The sequence below is a fragment of the Halyomorpha halys genome, unplaced genomic scaffold, assembly GCF_000696795.3.
Source record: "Halyomorpha halys isolate HHAL.00 unplaced genomic scaffold, Hhal_1.1 Scaffold764.1, whole genome shotgun sequence".
NCBI lineage: Eukaryota > Metazoa > Arthropoda > Insecta > Hemiptera > Pentatomidae > Halyomorpha > Halyomorpha halys.
In genome coordinates, this window is record NW_027111457.1 from 151,141 (window position 1) to 171,399 (window position 20,259).

General features: G+C 30.4%; 1 protein-coding gene across 2 annotated transcripts; it reads right to left on the bottom strand.

Moving 5' to 3' along the window:
• Positions 1-2,011: 2,011 nt before the first annotated feature.
• Positions 2,012-20,202, bottom strand: LOC106685995 (glycerol kinase 3). Of its 2 annotated transcripts, XM_014429058.2 has the most exons (11): positions 19,874-20,201; positions 17,212-17,470; positions 14,371-14,588; positions 14,191-14,300; positions 12,126-12,228; positions 8,583-8,693; positions 8,226-8,482; positions 7,354-7,559; positions 6,357-6,494; positions 4,209-4,304; positions 2,012-2,789 (listed from the first exon to the last, which is right to left on the bottom strand). In XM_014429058.2, the coding sequence occupies exons 1-11, from the start codon at positions 19,943-19,945 to the stop codon at positions 2,686-2,688; spliced, it is 1,674 nt and encodes a 557-aa protein (XP_014284544.1). In that variant the 5' UTR covers positions 19,946-20,201; the 3' UTR covers positions 2,012-2,685. The 2 variants fall into 2 exon arrangements, with proteins under 2 accessions (XP_014284544.1, XP_066905591.1); XM_067049490.1 differs by lacking the exons at positions 2,012-2,789; positions 4,209-4,304 and having other exon boundaries at positions 7,358-7,559; positions 19,874-20,202.
• Between the last annotated feature and the right edge of the window lie 57 nt (positions 20,203-20,259).

A 20,259-nucleotide genomic window follows, 5' to 3' on the forward strand; every position in this document is an offset into this window, starting at 1 on the left:
AAATGTGCACTTTTACAGTTTTTCCCACTCATATTTTCAGGAGCATCTATTAATTCTGAGTTACATTAATAACAGGTTTTTAGCATCTTTCATTTTAAGATGTATAATAAAAAATAAATTGAGGCAGTCTTGGAACTGGTTGAGAGAAGTGAAACTTTTAAAAATGAAATAATGTATTTAAATTTTATCAATAATGATGTTTATTTTACAAAAATACAATAACATTTTTATTTTCTCAAAATAGTTAAATAATGTTTTCTTTAATCATACTATTCATTCGTGAAATTATAGTTTACTCTATCATTCATATTATTAGTAAATGTTGATATGATTGGTTGTTTGATGATTAATTGTTGATATGATTGGTTTGTGATGGCTAAAGAAATGAAAACATTGGATTGGATATTTTCAATATGTCTTGCAAATACGGAGACAGTTGTCATACCATCTCTCATAGTACCTTATAATGGTAAGTTTTTCATTATTAAAAGTAATTTATCATTTTAATGATAAATATTAATATTATTTATCTTTTAATTGGTTAGATTGTCTTTACCTTAGAAATAGAAATTCTTTTAACTAAATTTACCTGAAAAATATGAAAGTGTTTGGTACAGAAACAGTCAGACAAACAAAAATGGATACACCTAAGTGTTTATTCCTAACACCAATAGAAGTTCAAACATATTACTATAATTAATTATTGTTAACTCCTACTCTCCTATTACAATATAAAAATCCTGCTAGAATTGAAACCTTTTAGTTTCTTCCCTCTTGTAATAAAATCAATTTACTCCTGTATATTTTTTTTTTCTGAGTTGTAGAAAATCGGTTAAGAAGTTTCACTTCAACAAAAATAATTTATCTTTTCCTGATGGATGCATTTTTTGGGAAATAAGGGCACTCATTCCACCTAAACCTCAGGTAAAGATCTTGAACCCCTAGGTAACTCTTCTTTGTCTTAAGAAGATGGGGTGATTAGTAGTCCTTACATGAAATATCAAAAGGCTGGTGAAGACGTCTCTAGAAGTTACTGCTTTCCAAAATCCCAGAAGAAATACTTGATAAGTTAGGACCATTGTTTCTCCAAAAAACTTTCTTAATCATGGTTTATATATACTCTGGTCGGATAGAAGTAACTATCATTGTAAAAGCCATATTTTTGGTAGATATGATATTCCTGAATCCTTCATCATTCTTAAAAGTATACGCTTTCCTTTTTATAAAATGTTTGGCATTGAACATATTGCTGTTTTGTTTTAATAGTAACCTCTAACAAATCGAAATTTTCTGTTTTATTTTGAAAAGATGTATTCCAGAGATAGTAACGTGAACTGAGGTCATCTTGTTGACTATCCTAAAGCTAGGAGGGCTATCACAAATTAAATCCAGTATACGATACCAACAAAAAAATACATCAAATACAAAAAAAATTGTCAGCTATACCACTATTGAAGCAAGAAAAGCAATGATATGGATATAGGAGCAGTGTTAATATTTACATTGTATTTAGAAATGATTTAAGGAGGCTAATATCAGTGTACGTTAATCATCAAGTATCCCAATTCGAACTTTTAACATGTAATTAGAGGATATTGTCATAGTTAGAGGAAGAGTTGGACAAAAATTGGCTTAGCTAAAATGCCATGGATGCAATGTTTATTAATAGTTCATTCATGAATAAACATTGTATCCATAACAGTATTAACTATAATTTTATTTAAAAACTCAGGCTGGAGGTGGGAATGTCAAGTGTGGAAATTTTCATAAAATGAGCCATTTCTTACAGATTCAAACAATCATCCATCCACTTCTGACTCCTAATTAAGGAAATGTTGCCCAAAGCCTCATGTTATTAACCAATTATGAGCTAAACACTTCAATTAACCACAGTTAAAGTATAGAATTAGGGGGTCACATTAAGTCATACAATTCAAAAGATCTAGCTAGCTTATCATTATTATTATTATAATAGTCAGGCTTAGAGGAAGGGTTGAAATAAAAAACACAATATTACTGTACTATTTAATATATGCTGATGTTTTGGCCCACTTTGAAAGTTACCTTCTAGACCAATAAATATCTAATATTTAAAAAAACAAAATACTTTGTACTCAAAATTATTTAAGTAGCATCATATTTACAGTACATTTTGCCCTGGTTCACTTAATAATTTAATTTATACAGTATCATCTGGACTTAAGAGTTACAATAATTTTCAACTAAGTCAAATGCCTTATTATGAAAAGAAAAACTTGATAAAATTCCATTCTGAAAGAAATCAAAAACGTTTTGTAATTTATTTGATAAAACTGACAATAAGGTAAGCTTCCAAATGTTTCATCAACAAAAGTGTGCAATGGTTGTATTATTAAATTGATTTATATCAATTATAAATATTGATTTATTTCCACCTTTTATTGCAAATATATGAAGCATTTGAACATTAGCTGAAAATACAGTAAAAAATTATCAACTAATAGCAATTATTGGCATTAATAACAGAAAATCCATAAACAGATTCATATTGCCTGAGGAAATCATTCGACTCAATTAGAATTAAAAAAACAACATAAAAGCATATAATAAAGAAATAAGTATATATTTATTAATACTTTTACAACAATAGGAGTGAAAAATTCACTTGTTTTTGATTTAGAGATGTATTCAAAATAAATATCACAATTATTGCTGCATTCTTGTCTTAGCAACAATCAAAACTACGCCAGTTGTAAATAAATAAAACACTCCAGGTAAGCTACGAGTAATGGTTTCTTGAATGCCAAGCTCTGAAAGAAAATACAAGTTATTGACTTAACACAATTTATTTTCATCTTAACTGCTTATATAAAACTAAAAATTATGTTTTAAATAAATCATGAAACAATAAAGTTATAATGACAGATCTCTAATGTTTAATTCCCGACTTATGGCAACATAAGGGTGAATCAAATATGAAAGGTAGTTTATTTTTTTGTTCTTTTATATACATTAATTGATTAATATAATACACAAACTATACTTTCATAATTTCTCAACGCAATCTCCAACATCATCTACCAACGTTTAGGATCTTGGATATTTCTTGTTCATTGAAAGCTGTAATAAGCAACGTATAATCATAAATAGTCGAGTGCAATAATGCATACAAATTGAAGAAAGTATAAAACCAATCAATAGATGGATTTATATTTATTTTTTTTTTTTTTATTGAGTTTCTCATAACAAGAAGTAGAAAGTTCTTTTGGAGCAGTAATTTAGTTTTGAAAATTGACATTAAACAACAGTGGTCATGTTTGCAACTAAGATATGTCTATGGTTCCATTCATGTTTTTTTTTCAATTTTAAAACTTTGGCTTTCAAGAGTAAGAAAGCAACTCGGGATTAAAAAATAAGCAAAGTTCAGCCTACACAGATTTGTCTTTAATTCTCTCATCACATTTAGTAGGCATTATAATCCATTCAACCCCATCCAGAATACTTTTAATTTGTTTTTCCAGATTTCTATGTTTTATGTTTATTTGATGTCTATTTTTATTTGTTCTCTTCAAGATTTTAAAGAGAATTCTCATAATTGATAAAGAGCAGTAATATTGTGTTAATGTTGATCAGAAGTAAAAATTATTGTTAAAAAAATATGATACATTAACATTTTTTTCTTCCTAGCTGCACTCAAAAGCTGACTGATGAGTTCTAAATACAGAGATATCTTGATAATGTGTTGGATTATCAAATATTACATACACCTGGCCCCATCTCAGTCATGCAAAATCAGGAAGTAAGGCAAAAATAAAAGTTTACTAAATTATTAACAGTTAATTAATAAATTGTAAATAAATGGTTAAAGCAGACATAATGGTTTACTGTTTTATTAATATTTCATTATTAATTAAATATAATCATTTTAGAGGTTGTTGAACAGTAATCAACAAACATGTAAAACAATAACTAACTCTCTTCAGCTCTTCTTCCACTGTGACCGATCTGTAAAATGTTATTATAAGTTTCATGATTTTGTTAGATTAGCGAATACGTCGCACTATCAAGATTGCACTATATGTACAAATAAATTGAATTGTATGTATAATGTATTTAATATCTAGATTAGTTTCCTATCAATAAATCATTCAATTGGCTTCATTCTTATCAGGTATTAGATTGTATTGTATCAACATTCTATATGCATACTTTTTTTTTATAATACTTACTAGAATATTTACGATTAGTAAGTTTTTCAGTTTCCATGTCCCAACCTAGACTTCTTTCTATACCCATTTTCCATCTGGAATATTTGTAGTCTCTTTCTAAAGCAGAAATACAAATATTTATTATTTTATTGTGGCAATACATACAGAGATCATTTAACATAATATTTGTTGGTGTATATGACGAATCTTCACAACTTGATCAAAACAAAGTCAATTCAGAAGTTGAGTTAAAGATGTTTTGATCTAGATATGTTAAACATTAAATTAGATATAAAAATATGCCATCTCTAATTATGTTTAGAAGAATAACAGATATCGCTAACAAATTGAGATTCAAAGTAGAGTAATAACTTCCTAAAGTGAAGTTATAACTCTAAATTCAAATTCAAATTTTAAAGTAATTAAAATATTCAGATTTAAAGAAAAAAATAATAGTACATAGGTTGTCCATGATTACCAATATTTTAAGATCTATGATTTATCCTTCGAGAATAAGATTTATGAGAAAATTCGTTTTTGAAATAGAAGTATCCAAAGGAAAATCCCTTTACCTATGCTTATGCGAAAGAGGTTTTGCTTGCTTTCAACAGGTCTAACACACACAGACAAGCTACCAAAATGACCTTAACATGGCAAGTAAAGTAAGGTAGAAAGGAAAAGCACTTTTTCTTGATTTGTGGTTTTTCTTAAATTTAGTGTAATTACAATTATGATGGGAAGTTAAAATAAAGTTTTTAAAATATTTTAATCTGCTCAACATGGCCGCGATTCAACAAACTTTTTGTAAGACTCGCGCCGCCATCTTGGCTTTGCACGATATCTTTTGTGACTGCATATTTTACTGATGAAAATTGGTTAGCTTGCTTTTAGGTTTAATACTATAAATAAAGATATTGAAAAGATAAATCACATAAAACCTACCTACTAAAAATCATTTATACATAAAAAATAACTATTTACTCATAAAACAGATGATAAATGATTTTTAGTAGGTTTTATGTGATTTATCATTTCAATATGTTTATTTGTAGTATTAAACCTATAAGCAAGCTAATCAATTTTCATCATCTATAATAAATATATTATTCAAAACAAAGCCAAGATGGCGGCACGAGTCCTTCCTTTAACTTCCCATCATAATTGAAATTACAATACATTTAAGAAAAAATAGAAGTTAAGAATAAATATTAAAGAAAATTATTCATAAAGGAAATCATAAGAAAAAACTCAAAACCGTAGCTACAATCAATGTTGAGAACTAACGAGAGAAGGGGAAGGAAGAAAACTTGGTTTTTAACATTCAATGCTAAGGCACGGGCGGGAATGGTGTTTCCTGGATGAGGAGATCCTCATCATCTCTTTTCTAGCTCAAGGATGGACATCTTGAAAAAGAAGGAGACATCAGAGAGTCACCCACGAAGAAAAAGGACTCTTGGTTTGGATTGCCTGATGAGAGGAGGTCGGCTGGAAGCAGGAAGGACTGGAAGCCATTGTTGAGAATTAGACATAGCTTTTTGGGAAGGACTGGAAGTCATTGTTGACAATTGGACATAGCATTATAGAAAAGAAGATATCAAGAACTATCACTCATCAAAGGAAGATTGTGTAATTGGTTAGTTTTTTTTCTAACTAGAATTTATTACAATTGTAAAATAGCTATAAATTAAGTTTAAGAGTTATTAGTAGTAAAGTGTCAGTTTCTTAATGCCTGAAAACCCTGAGATTAAGAGTCTGTTATATTATAAAATTTAAATAAAATTCTCCTATCTGTTAAATATTTTCATTTGAACCCAAGCTATCTTTTAGATATGAGAATTAAGTTAAAAATATCAAATTCCATTTATTTTATTTTAATAATAAATATATATATAGATATATGCGTATTATTTTCAATAAAGTTTGTTAACTCATCTATTGTATGTTTGTTCCCATTTTGTGATAGCACACACACTTAGTTTAAAACATTGGCATGTAAAATAAAAACATATGACATGACTGAGTACAATGTGGTATATGATATGACAGACAATCTTAAACCTATGCTTGGGAGTTAGAGGTCTAATATCTCATCCTCTAGGCTAATCCAGTTTCCAAACAAAGAACAACAATGAAGTAAAAAATTAACAATTTTAATAAAGCCAAACTTACCATCTTCAGGTATGGAAGGTAAGAAAGTGTCACAGGGTACTGTAAATACATCTGACATATTCCAAACATTTATACCTTCCGCAGAGCCAGCAGCCATAGCTGCCCCTAGTGCTGTGGTTTCTGTCATTGATGGCCTTACTGTAAATTAATACTTAATTAGGTATTGTGTTACTGAATAACACAATTATGAGCATTATTTCAGTCAGTTCAAATCACATAAATAAATAAAATTTCCTCTCATAATCACTGGATTTAAACCAAGTATTTTTAATTTTTGTAATTAATTCTTTCAATCTATTAACAGGGTTGCATTTATGAGTTTATCAGATGTACATTTCTAATAAATTCTTCTTATCGAGTAAGTAACTTAGTTCATGAAAAAAAAGGTTTTTTGTAAAGTTTTTATACATATATCTGAGAAATTAATTCAGATTTTACAGTATAGCTGTACTATCACAATCTCACAAGAGATCATAACTAAAAAAAAGAGGGAATCCTTCCCCGCTAGACCCACCCCACTAAGACCCCCAGGGAGTGTAGTAATCCCATATTACTTTTGAAATATTAGCTTAGAACAGGAAGAGGAAACTTTAAGATAGTTAAATCGAACAATATTTAAAAAATGCCTGAAATTGGAAAACGTTTTGGTCATACACATCCCTTCTAGATTTACTATCGCCTTTGGTATTTCCTGTTCAATCAAAATATATTTACAAACTTATTTCAATTATATTATATCTTGGACAGTGGCAGTGATTATAACTTAAAAGCTAGCAAAAAATTTAGTAAAGACAAGGGAGAAAATCTTGCATGAAACAACAAAATATATCAGAAGTAGGTTCGTGAATCATTTCAAGTGCACTAATTTTTCATTAAACTCTTCAGTTTGTTCCCTGGCAAAATACAAGTAATAATAATTGAAAAAAAAGTATTATTTCAGGCACAACTGATGACTGTTCAGAATAATAAAAAGAAGAAAAATAATACTATCACATACTGACTGGAATTCCACAGAGGTCAGCCTGCTGCTGCATAACAAAATCATTAGCCGTCATGCCCCCATCCACAAGAAGCTTGGTAAGGGGGATACCACAGTCTTGATTCATTGCTTCAAGAATATCTCTAGTCTGATAACAAACCGCTTCCAATACTGCTCTTATGATATGTTCCTTAGATGTTTCCTCAGTTAAGCCACAGATTACACTATAATATAATTTAAAAAAATTAAATTAAATTAAAATTAGGCTAAGCTGTATAGAATTTAAAAGAATATTAAATACATCAATCAAGGGATTATAACATAATATGTTTTAAGTGGAAATTAGGGAATAAGAAAAACATCGATCATTTTTGAAAAAAATACACAATTATGATTAATCTCGCAGGAAACACAAAAATAAAAGTATAAATCAAGAGAATACTTTTTATCATGTATCAAAGTTACCAATACAAAACAATGAAGTTTAGCATATTTTAAAAACATTTAAGTATATTTAGTTTTATCCTTACATTATTTGACATGTATGTTTCATAATGTAAGAAGTTTTGATATTTAGCATTTTGTTTTAATTATAACCAATTTTATATACTGTTGTATATAAATGCCAAGTGCATATCACTTATTAAGTACTGTTGTGAGATCACAAATATTAAATATGGTGAACTGTTTTTATAGCCAACCAAAAAAAAATGTACCCTAAGAAATTTGGTATTGCAATGTAAATGAACTTAAAATAAAATCTAACAACACAAATGCCAATACTTACAATAGAAATGGTATTAACGACAAAAATAAATAATTTAGGCAAACCTATAAACGGGGTAATAAACATACATATGTAATACAGCATACATTTTTCTTTTATTTACCTTCGGGCATCTTTCCTCCAATACGGAGCATATAGACCAGAAAAGGCAGGAACAAAGATAACTTCTCCAGTAGGATGTGCTCGTTGAGCTAACCTCCTCGAATCAGCAACATTATCGAGAATATGAAGATTATCCCTCAACCAACGCACTGCAGCACCAGCTATAGCTATGGATCCTTCAAGGGCATAGATTGTTGGAGCATTACTACCCATTTTGTAGCCAACAGTAGTCAGCAGCCCATGTTGTGAAAACACTACCTGCAGAAATAATTATATCAATTTACTAATAATTACAATTAAGTTTAAAGGGGAAATACATCAATTATAAATAATGCAGTTAATCAGTAAAAAAACTTACGGACTTTCCAGTATTATACAGCAGGAAACAGCCAGTTCCATAAGTGTTCTTTGCCTGACCTTGGTTAAAGCACATTTGTCCAACTAGTGCAGATTGTTGATCACCGAGGCACTAAAGAAAAACATTTTTTTTTTTTAAGTACAGCTCTGTTGATAGATTTTTTTTACTTTAAAAGAATCATATAGAAAACACACTAAAAAAAAAAAAAATAAACCAAAGGCATTATAGAAAAGAAACATTAGCATTGTTTAAGTAACTAGCTATGTTTGTGGCATTTGAATACACAACACACTTAAAGGAACAGCGAGCTCCCTATATTGCATTAAGGTATAGGCAATTTCAATCTAACCAGTCTGGTCAGATGACTTTTATGGTAAATTATGTCAGAAATATTTTTGATTGACAATTCCATCATTACAATAGCAAGTACGTTATAAATAAAAATGTAAGTATTAAGTTTTTTAATAGACAAACAGTGAAGAAAGTATTAAAAACAAGGAAGTAATGTCAGTATCTATTAAACTTAGAAATTCACAAATTTGAAGAGTTGCGACACCGCTACCTGGTGGTCTATACTATAACTACTACAGCCACTGCTATGGCCCAGCATGATACAACCTATCGGCTAACATGGGAATTACTACTGACATCAGACAAACGCTGTATATTATGTACTATTCCTTGTATATAATTCAAGTTCACATATGTAACTATATAAGATATTGTAACATTCATAAATGTATCATTTTAATTAATAAAGAATACAATAGAATCTCCTGATCCCTGTCTTACATGTAACATCTCTCAATGATAGTTGATAGCCCAGAGAGTTGACTAGAAGCAAATTAGAAGAGCTCAGTGCGAATTTCCACTTCACACAATTCCCCTCCTTAGGAGGCAGAGAATAATAATGTTCATAGTGGATCAGTACGTTCAGTGCTATTTTTGAAAATGCATATTGTCTTTTATTTCTCTTCAACTTCTCTCAATTACTCCTCTTTCCTGTGCTTTCAATCCTATTGGAAGGACCTGAGCTGGGTACCCAGTCTGGACTTACATTCCCCTTTATCCCTGCAGACTAGTACCTAGCAGAACAAAGTTTCTTTCCTGTAAGGACCTGCAGCTAGTACCCAGTCAGGACTTGCATTCCTCTTCGCGACTAGAGACTAGCACCCTGCAGTGCGAAGTTTCCGGTATTCGAGGACTTACGGCTAGCACCTGTAGAACTCATTCAGGCGCCTCAGAGGATTGTCAGGAATGGAAGAGGATGCAAGGTTTGAAACCAGGGGTTTTGAGTGGTTAGGGAGTTTATAATGGAAGGAGTAATATCTGGTTCAGGATAGATCAGTTACATAGGGAACATTAAGGTCTTTATGTATGATTTTATTTGTGACAAAGTAAGGAGCATTGAGGATTTTATATTGTAAGGATTAGATACAAGAGGAATTCGAAGGTTTAGTGGAGCCCCAAGCTCAATTCCATATGTCCTGATTAGCCTTATTACAATCATGTAGATCAGTCTTTTGTAATGAGTTGGAAGTTTAGACCGTTTGTCCTAGTAAGTGCTGTAATAGTCGAAATCGACGTGCAGTTTCCTGTCTTTTCAGTCTTGTGTGAGGATTCCAGGTTAGTTTGCCCAAATGTAGTCCAAGGTAGCGGATCTGTTCGACAGGAGTAAGAGTAACATTATTAAATGAAACTGTAGTGCAGTCGGTAGGTTAATGACAAAAGGTAAAGGTGATTTGATGGGATTAGTTGGAATTTATCTTAGTCTTCCAATTATGACACCATTCTTCGAGGGCTGTGATCTGGGATTGGAGAGTTTGGGATACAATTAATGGGTTATTATTAACTCCGAGCACACATGTGTCATCAGTATACGTGGTGAGGATAGTGTTAGGATTGGTTGGAATTTCAGCTGTATAGACGGTGTAGGTATTTGAATTTGAGTTTATATTTGTTGAGATGATTCCTTCTTGATAAGTTTTCTGAATAATTCTTCCATTCATTACTTCACAGGAATTATCTTTAAATACTTTAGTTTGAAAGTTACTGTATTTATTGGATCATGATCACTAATTAAACATTTCACTGTTCACTTCTATCTCCAAAGTTATTGTATTTGCCTCTTAGTAATTTTTATAAATTAGCATAAATATTTGCACCATATTTATATAACAAATAAACTTTTTCTAATCAGATTTATACATGTTTTGTTACTTTGAGTTCTTAAAAGAGACTGACTAGTTCTGTCTTTCTCAGTGCCTGTTGCATAGTCCAACAAATTAAAGTATTTTCTTCTTTTTTATTATCACTTTGCTGTCTCTTAACACTTAAAAATAATTGTTAATTAGTTTTTGAGTGTTAAAAAACTTAATCCACTTCATATACATAACCGGCTAGGATTGGTTTCACTGAAGATAGCTTCTTGAGCTCTGTTAAATGGAGAAAATTCTATGTGAAAGAAATTAACGAAGAATGGTGGTAAATGAAAGTCTTGAGCTTAAATAGAAGTCCCTGGTGCCAGACATTACTAAATGCTTGGGTGACATCCAGAAATATTGCAGTTACATATGATTTCTGCTCTAGTGCAATCGATATGTATTCAGGTACTCAGTGAAACTGCTGAGTTGTCGAATGTGATTGAAGAAAACCAAATTGATGATTAGGAATAATTTGTTTTTCTGTTAGTATGTCTTGTAATTGTGGATAAAGTAATTTTTCAAATATTTTAGAACAGATTGGAAGTAAACTTATTGGTCTACATGAGGAAGAGTTGCTTATGACTTAGTCTGTTTATTTAATCAAGGTTATATTAGAATATTTCCACTGTATTGGAAATTTTGTAGTCCTAAGTATAGAGTAGAAGATTGTTGTCATGAACATTAAAGCCTTTCTAGACATTTGCTGTAGCGCCTCAGCATTTATCAAGTCATAACTTGTGGCTTTTCTTTTCGATATGTATCTAATTCACTGTGCTACTTCTGTGGTAGTGAATGAGAGATGGAGTGTTAGGTGTAATGGTATATGTAACATATGATTTACAAAGGTGTCATGTTTTGTGTTTGTATTGTCAGTATTTGGTATGAATACAGAAGAAAGATGATCGGCAAAGAGCTCCGATTTTTCCTTATCCAACAAAGCTTAAGAACCATCCTCTTTTCTTTAGGAGTTTCTCTGCGTGATTCCATAAACTCCCATCGTCTGTTGAGATATTGTTTGGCCAGTTAAATATTAATTTTATTTTTCAAGGTAGATTCATGCATGGTTTGGTTCGAATCGTTTGTCACTTTATTTTACCAAAAAGCACCTACAATGGCTTCAAAAATCATTATAATTTAGTATATAATTATAAATTCTATAAACATCAATAAAATAAAACTAAAAATTTTACACGAAAATATTTAAATTAATAAATTTTAAGAATTATTATTGGAACCTTTAGCTCAAACAAAAATAATAATTAATTAAATCTTTAACATTAAAATCTTAACAACCAACATTTTAACATGAAAGACTAATATTTTAAAACTTTTAACTTACTCCTGAAATAGGAACACCAATTAAAGCAGATTGTGCAATGTACCCATATATCTCAGAGCAACTTTTAATTTTTGGCAGTACCCACATAGGAATAGAAAAAAATCTGAAATAATTTAAAAGAATACTGGTAAAGAAAAATATAACAGTTATTCAAAAAGTTAGCTGAAAATTCTAAATTGATTGCCTTTGTTAATGGATAAAACTATTCCATAACATCATAAAAATCTCAAAAATTCAAAAGCAAATTATTTAGTAGAGAAACAGTCAAGGTGAACAATAATAAAAAGTTGTTTCTTAATAATATTAACCAACATTAAGACCATCTTCAAGGTTACTACAAAGATTTGAAACCAATGCGATAGAAATAATAATTGCAATAATATTAAATGAAAAAATAACAAATAATGAAAAAGACATATAAAAAAGCAAAGGTTCACAAATTATACTACAAAATATTCAAAGAAAATAAAAAGTAAGGATAAATCACTATCCGTGAATAAATATTTGCAGTTATATTAGTTTAATTTTAAAAAATTAAATTTCAGAGGATGTTATCTGAGAAATCGAAGAAATCTTCCACTATACCAACCATACCATCAATTAAAGCTAAGTTTAATAGAGAAGAGAATAGGGATAACGATGTTTTGATCATTTAAAAAAATAAATGAACAAAATAGAGTCCTAAACCTTAGGACCAATAATGTAACATCTTAAAAACAAGTGAAAGTAACTTATAATATATGTCACTACATTAGAATACATAGTGTAAAAACATAATCTAACAGGAATGTATCCAAGTGAAAAGTGAATTAAAGAAGCAAAGAATTCTCACTACAAAGTTTTTCAATGCTGAAAAAAGATCAGGTAGATGGAATACTAAGAAAGCCTTTATTCAGCATCATAAATCTGTATAAAAAACCAAGAGACAAGCTTGGATGAAGTTTTGTTAGGAAGTTGATAACATTCCAGCCACGCGCTAAATCCATAAAATTCTCTCTAAGTTGACAGGTCAAGGAATTTTTCTTACACTAAGGGTTTATTGATTATTAGTGGTGAAAATTACATTAACACTGAAAGGGATACTCTGACTGCCCTGGCGAGATTTCAGTTCCCTATTTGTGATGAACTGCTACAGCCAAAGATTAGTAATCCCACACATGACAGTTACAGCACTATTAAAGATAGGTGGGACAAAGCCAATGCCATAATAACCATTGGCAAAAAGGAATGGGCTGTTAATTTAATTAAAGTCAGACTTACGAGGAGTCACAGCTTAAGCGATGATTCTCAGACCAGAACAGCAAATGCTGTAGAAAAAACAAATTAATGCTAACATCAATTAATAAATAAATTAACACGATCTAATATATTTAATTAATTCATCTTGACTGATCCTTGGTAATATATCTATGATTTAAAAAAAAAAAAAATAGAAACTATAAGATTTATGCTATTAGAAGATTATTAACTGACTGTATGTAATTAATGAAGGAAGATAGTATGGGTGGCGGTCAGAAAAATTGTTCAAATAGTAAGAAAACCATTTTTATGCACGGACATTTCACCCTATTTTGCAATGTCTCATCAGGGCTAAAAACAAGATACAAACACTAAAAATATTGTAAACAGGATAGGAGCATAAGTTGACATGAAATAAAATGTGAACTATAATAGGATTATAAGATGATGTAAAAATAAGAAATAAATAGTTTTCTTATTATTAGAGTTACTTTTTTGACTGCTACCCAGACCATATCTAATAGGAATTATGAGAAATTTTAATTTATAATCATGAATTAAAATAAAAAAAGGTTCGTTTAATAAAAAGTAAATTACATTAATTTAGCCAGGACAAGTTCTTCAAATTACTGTAATTTGAAAAATTTAATTGGTGTAAAACATTTTTAGAATAAAACCTTTCAGACTTTTCAAATTTCTTAATACTTATAGAAATAAACATGTATTTGTAATGAAATCTTGTATACTAGAATTCAAATCAATATCATAAAATATGCTCTTAATGATACTAAGAAGATAAAAAACTTAATTTTTTTTATTGGATTACTTGCAAAGAGAATCATCCCACTGGAGTGTTTTAATATTCATAAGCATTGTTCTTGATGCATTAGTCACATCTGTAATATGTAATCCACCATTTGGACCACCAGTTAAGTTCTACACAAACAAATAAAATAAATAAATAATGAATTAACACAGTACAAAGAACAATCAAAAAGAATAATACCCATATAAGCCAAGAATCCACAGTTCCAAACAGGCACCTTTTTCTATTAACAGCTTCAGCCACTCTTGGAACATTGTCAATAAGCCAACGCAGTTTAGTGCCACTAAAATAAGTACTTATCGGAAGCCCGCACAGATGTTTAATGCATTCAGCATTCTTCTCCCGAGATTGCTCAATCAATTTATTAACAGTTTCTTTAGTACGTATATCCAGCCAAACTGAAATAGAATAATAATATTTTTTTAAATGATTACAAATTTTAGAGATGTTATAAAAAATATAATAATTGGAATATTTTTTCAATACTATTCAAAAAAATATTTTTTATCCTCGCTACCCTTTTAGAACTTTTCATTCTATGATTGGGCATGGAATTAATTGGACAATGGTCAATTACACAATTGTTTATCTTGAAAATAGGGCCATTATATCGTTTATTTACAGCATGCCTTAATTTTATATCGACATTAGGAATTTTCATGTTCATTACTTAAGATTTGTTTAATTCAGAATAAGAATAATGAATATCAGACCTGAGGAACTGAAACTTTGTTGAAATCTTTTAACTGTTACTTTATAACTAGTAAAAATTAAAATAATTAATAGCACAAAAATAATCTCAGAATATCTCCAAAGAAACAAAAAATATCTTGATTATACAAATAACAAGTTATGCCATGTTCGTTAGTATGACATGTGATGTCTAAACCATTTATACATCACTTACCTTATATAAAAAGAATTTCTTTTTTTAATCTTATAGCTTTGTTGGTTCTTTGGTTATGATAATTCGTCATGGATTCTATTCTTCTACTCTTTTTTGCTTGGTTAACAGTATTTATAAGCAAAGTTTTAGTCGTAGACTATTTATTAATAAAGGTTATATATTGAGAATACCAAGATTAACTGTTTTGACTTCTTCTCTGCTCTAAAAATATATGTTCTCCTACTTCTTTAAAACCATTTTGGAGATCTTTATCTAATTGATTCCTTGATTTTTTAAGATCATGTAACTTACTTGTTTTAGAATATTTTGTCCTTTATAAGTTGTATTTATAAAATTTATCTGTTATATAAAATTCAGTATGCTTATATTTTTTAAGATTTATCTTTTTATAGATTGTATTAATATTGGTGAAGATAGCTCGATTCTTTTCCATTTTACTTCTCTTAATATATTTATTTTGAATTTGGATGTTTTTGCTCAATTTCTTTAAGAATTTACAATAATTTAATTAAAGGATGATAATTTTTAGTATTTTTGGTGAAGTTAATTTTCTGTAAATCCAGTATTAATTTATATATATATATATATATATATATATATATATATATATATATTGATTTTTATTTTGTCATTTTTTTAGCTGTTTTATTATGTGTTGGTTTCATTTTCTTGTTTTCTAATAACAAGCTTAAACAAAAATTGCATTAAAAATCAAGCACAATTAACTGAAATTATGAACAAGTTCTCATATTGATAATAGTGTAGAATCAATGTAAGGATTAGGTGATCCAATAAATAATTAAGTTTTATTATTATATATTATAGAGTTTTACTATTACATATTATCAGCCCATAAGACTATAGACTCTTCTTAATTCATTATTCATGCATATAGTCCAGGTTCAATTGGCATAAGCTGGGTCATAAATTTTCTTTTCAAACCATAGGAGAAGATTCTCCAAGCTATGAGGTGGACCCTACTAACTCTATAACCAGTTTTATTCCCCAATTCATGGAAAGGGCAGGTATCATGACAAAACCCAGGAAGGGTATGACTTAACTCTCACCTGGGAGAGTTAATACGAGGGCTGTCCAGAAAGTACAGACGTTTTGGCCTATCGGTGTGATGGGTGGGGGTAGAGCCACCATCTTGGGGTCTGAACGTTCTTACATTCAGTACGCATCTAGCTGTTGTAGCGTGAGGACTGTGCATTCCTCACTTTGCTCTCTGTGTCGTCAAAATGTGCCCTGCAATAGAAAATCCTGCCACTTGAGAAGTGCGATCTGTGATTCGGTTTTTGTTGGCTTGAAAAACAACAAGCCAATTGAAATTTTTAGTCAGCTTTGTGATGTTTATGAGCAGAGGATAATGAGTGATAGTGGAGTGAGACAATGGTGCATTGATTAAAAAATGGCCGAACCAGTGTTCATGATGAGGACCGCAGTAGTAGGCCTAACCTTGTGACTGATGACCTGGCAATCCAAATCAATGACAACATTCGTGAAAACCGTCGTTTCACGATTACAGAACTGTCAGAACATTTTCCCTATGAAATTGTGCTGTGGAAGCTTGGTTACCACAAATTTTGTGCTCAGTGGGTTCAGAAAATCCTAACAGAAGACCATAAGAAACAGAAACTGTCTGCAGCACTGACCTTTCTCCAAAAATACAGCACAAATAGTAATGCAGTTCTGGATCGTATCGTAACCGGGGACGAGACTTGGGTGAAGCATGTCAACTGTGAAACAAAACAGCAGTCAATGGAATGGGCGCACACACATTCTCTCAAGAAACCATGAAAGTGATCGCAAACGCTATAAGCAAGAAAGGTCATTAAAGCAGTATAATCTACCTTGCTCTGAATTTCTTTCCTAACTGTACCTCCAACTATCTTTTTTAGTACTCCAGTAAAGTTTAATGACTTTTTCTATTATGTGATTTTTTCAGCATTTTAAAAATACTAAGGTAGTTTATCTGAAATATACAACAAACAGTTTCTACCACTATCCATCATACAAGATTTTCATCACACTTGCAAATATAATTTCAAGCAATCTTTCAATTTGCTATAGTAGTTAAATATGAGATCATATAAAAAAAAAAATTATCTAACCAATAGCATTATATAATGGTTCTCCTGTCACAGGATCCCAAACTATAGTTGTTTCCCTCTGGTTTGTGATACCCGTTGCAACGATATCATTTGGATTGATATCCAATTTTTTTAGATTATCAACTGTAACATTTATACACTCGATGGTAGAATGTAAGATTTCGAGAGGGTCTTGCTCAACCCAACCTTCATATGGACATATTTGATTTATGTCTATTTGATGAAAAGTCAAAACTTCACCTGTGTCAGCGACAAATACCTAGACAAACAAAAAATACAATTATTAATGCAAATCCCGAGTATAACAACATAAACTTCCTATTACAATTTGGAATCCAAATAAGTTAACAAACAATGGATAAGATAAGATAATCCCACGGCAAAAGAGAAATTGATTTAAATAAATAATTGAAGTTTTCGAAAACACCATCAAGTTTTTGGGAAAAACGGGTGTTCTCGAAAAAACTTAAATCCAAGTTAAACAAAAGCCTCAAAGTTTGAGGGTTCCTTAAAAAAAAAAAAAAGAAAAAAAAAAAAAAATGCACTTTTTTATTTTAGATGAAAGGAATATGGTCCGGGTGCGGTCAAAAAAACTCAAATAGTATAATTCTACTATTTCAGTTTTTTGGACCGCACACGGACCATATTCCTTTCATCTTTACACACGTTCAATCAATAATCTTCCAGTTTTTTATTTTAAATGTTGTAACTAAATTATACGCCTTAATAATTAATAAGAATGTTGGGATTTCATTAATATGTGGACATTGCTTATTTCCTTCTTTACTTATAGACATAGCCATTTATTCTTTTGTATAATTATTTTTCAAACCTATATTTAGGTATAAACCCAAAAACTTTTTAAAAAATATGTAGAACCAATGTATATTTGACCTTATAGGGGGCTTTTCTTAACCCACCAATAACTCAATTTTGAAAAAATGTAACATCACCTGCTTTTCTCTGATGGTCTTCAATTTATAAATAATTAAACCAATATAAATAATAAGAAAAATATTCAATGGAATCACAAATAACTTGGATAATGCCAAGTTAGATTATCACATACACACTATTCACAACCAGATAGTCAACCAATTGATAGTTAGTTTGTAAGGAGAAAAACATATCGTTTTCTATGTCAAAACACTAATGATTCAAAGATTATCAGACGATGATTGCCCAGACATTTGCTGAGGAATAACTTGGCAAGAACAAGAGAGAGGGGAGGACCGCATGTTTAATAGCCAATAAATTGAAAATAGGTCAACTAAGGAACAAAATTTATAAATAAATTCAGCTTAAAAAAAAAAAATTAATAATAAATAGTAAACCACATTTAGGGCGAACAATTATTAAAATATGAATGGGTTAATCGTCAAATATGAAATATCCAAAATTCAAGTTCAACCTAAAAATATACTTCAAATCTCAATTAAATGCATGACAGGTTTACCAATAGAACTGCCTATTTTGAATATCCAATGTGAAAGCATCAAATATCGAGAACAAAATAAGAATTTAGCCGTTACCGGTTTACATTCCTATGCTTGAACATATCAGCTGCCACCACCTTTAAACACTTGACCAAATGTTTCTTGCCTTTAAGAATGCCAACAAATGTTCATTCAAAAGGACTCTTTCATATCGCAGGAACAGTTCCTACACACTCAAGGAGTTCAACAAGCTAGATTATTCCAGATAATCCTGCAGAAATGGTCAGAGCAAAAGATATAAAAAGATGATTAGGAGTACTCTCAGGTTGACCTATAAAACCGTGGACTAAGAACTGATCAGTGGAGCTCACTGTCATTGATGCTTCACACGGTATGAGATCATTGCTAAGTACAGCCTTCAATGCCATGACATTAGAAAACAAGTACATCATTCCCCACATGGCAGCTCAGCTTGGGACCAGTGGTCCTAAGGCAATTCCAATCGGAAAGTAAGTAGGACCCACTGATTGAAGTGGACCTCATAAAAATCAATGCAGGTTATATTTCAGTCAGACCTACAGATGGAAGAGTTGACAGTTTTCACACACTTGGTTCCCACTGGAATCAGATGGTGACTTACTTTCTCAAACAAACCATTCTACACTTGAGGTGAAACTGCAGTCCCAACTGATATCAGAGTATCATCAGCTTCAATTGCATCTACCCCAAGAGGCTGAAACCTAACCTACTATTCAAGATATTAATTCATCTGAGTCTACAACTCAAACATTACTCAGGCATAGCGTACAAATCAGAAAACAGTATCTTTAGGACTATGTGATGAAATGAAGAGGGTAAGAATGTGGTTATAAACTCAAACAGCTGTTATCAGTTGCATTATCATATGAATTTTGTATGATGTGTAGTAAAACCTAGTTTTGAAAGTTTTCATTATACTACAAAAATTTCACATGATGTTAGAACTATCCTTCAGAATCATCTATTGTGTTAAATTAGTACTTATATTAAATATTAAAATATAACTTTAGAATTACAATCACTAGTTTCACAGATACTTCAATGCACCTCAAAATAAAAGTATTATCATATTCCATTTCTTTCAGATCAAATTGAAGGATCCCTGAATAAAGCTACGTTTATATAAAATTATAAAACCCTGTAATGGTTCTGCTACTTCAACAGGAGATTCATAAAAGATTACTCACCAGGAATCTTGCACTACTAGTTCCTTCATCAATTGCTCCCACCAAAGGACCAAATCGACCTCTCGAAGACATTTCATGGTGACATTAAGAGTAAAAACAAAGTCAATTACGAAATAGGGAACATCAGAACAAATTAATTCATTTCACAGCAAGATATAGAAGTATATAAATCGAATACTCGATATGTGACAATGTAGGGGGGGGATACTGGGTTGATTATTAAACTACTTATAATTAAAAAAAATTCAGAATTTCAGATATAAAAATGATTACAAAACTACAATCCGGTACACATGAAAACCTCCCTTGCCGGTTAGCAAGATTCATGTATTGAATTTTCATGGGTCCTTTGATCTCTCATTAAAAAAATATTAAACAAAGAAATA

Bases quoted from the DNA above. Each gene is read 5' to 3' on its own strand.
- LOC106685995 (XM_014429058.2), bottom strand. From the start codon at position 19,945: ATGTCTTCGAGAGGTCGATTTGGTCCTTTGGTGGGAGCAATTGATGAA. The intron at 12,229-14,190 runs GTAATCCAATAA...AAATTATTTCAG, and splicing joins TGGGATGATTCTCTTTGCAA to ATTTTTTTCTATTCCTATGT. The intron at 2,790-4,208 runs GTAAGTATTATA...ATTTTCTTTCAG, and splicing joins TACTAATCGTAAATATTCTA to AGCTTGGCATTCAAGAAACC.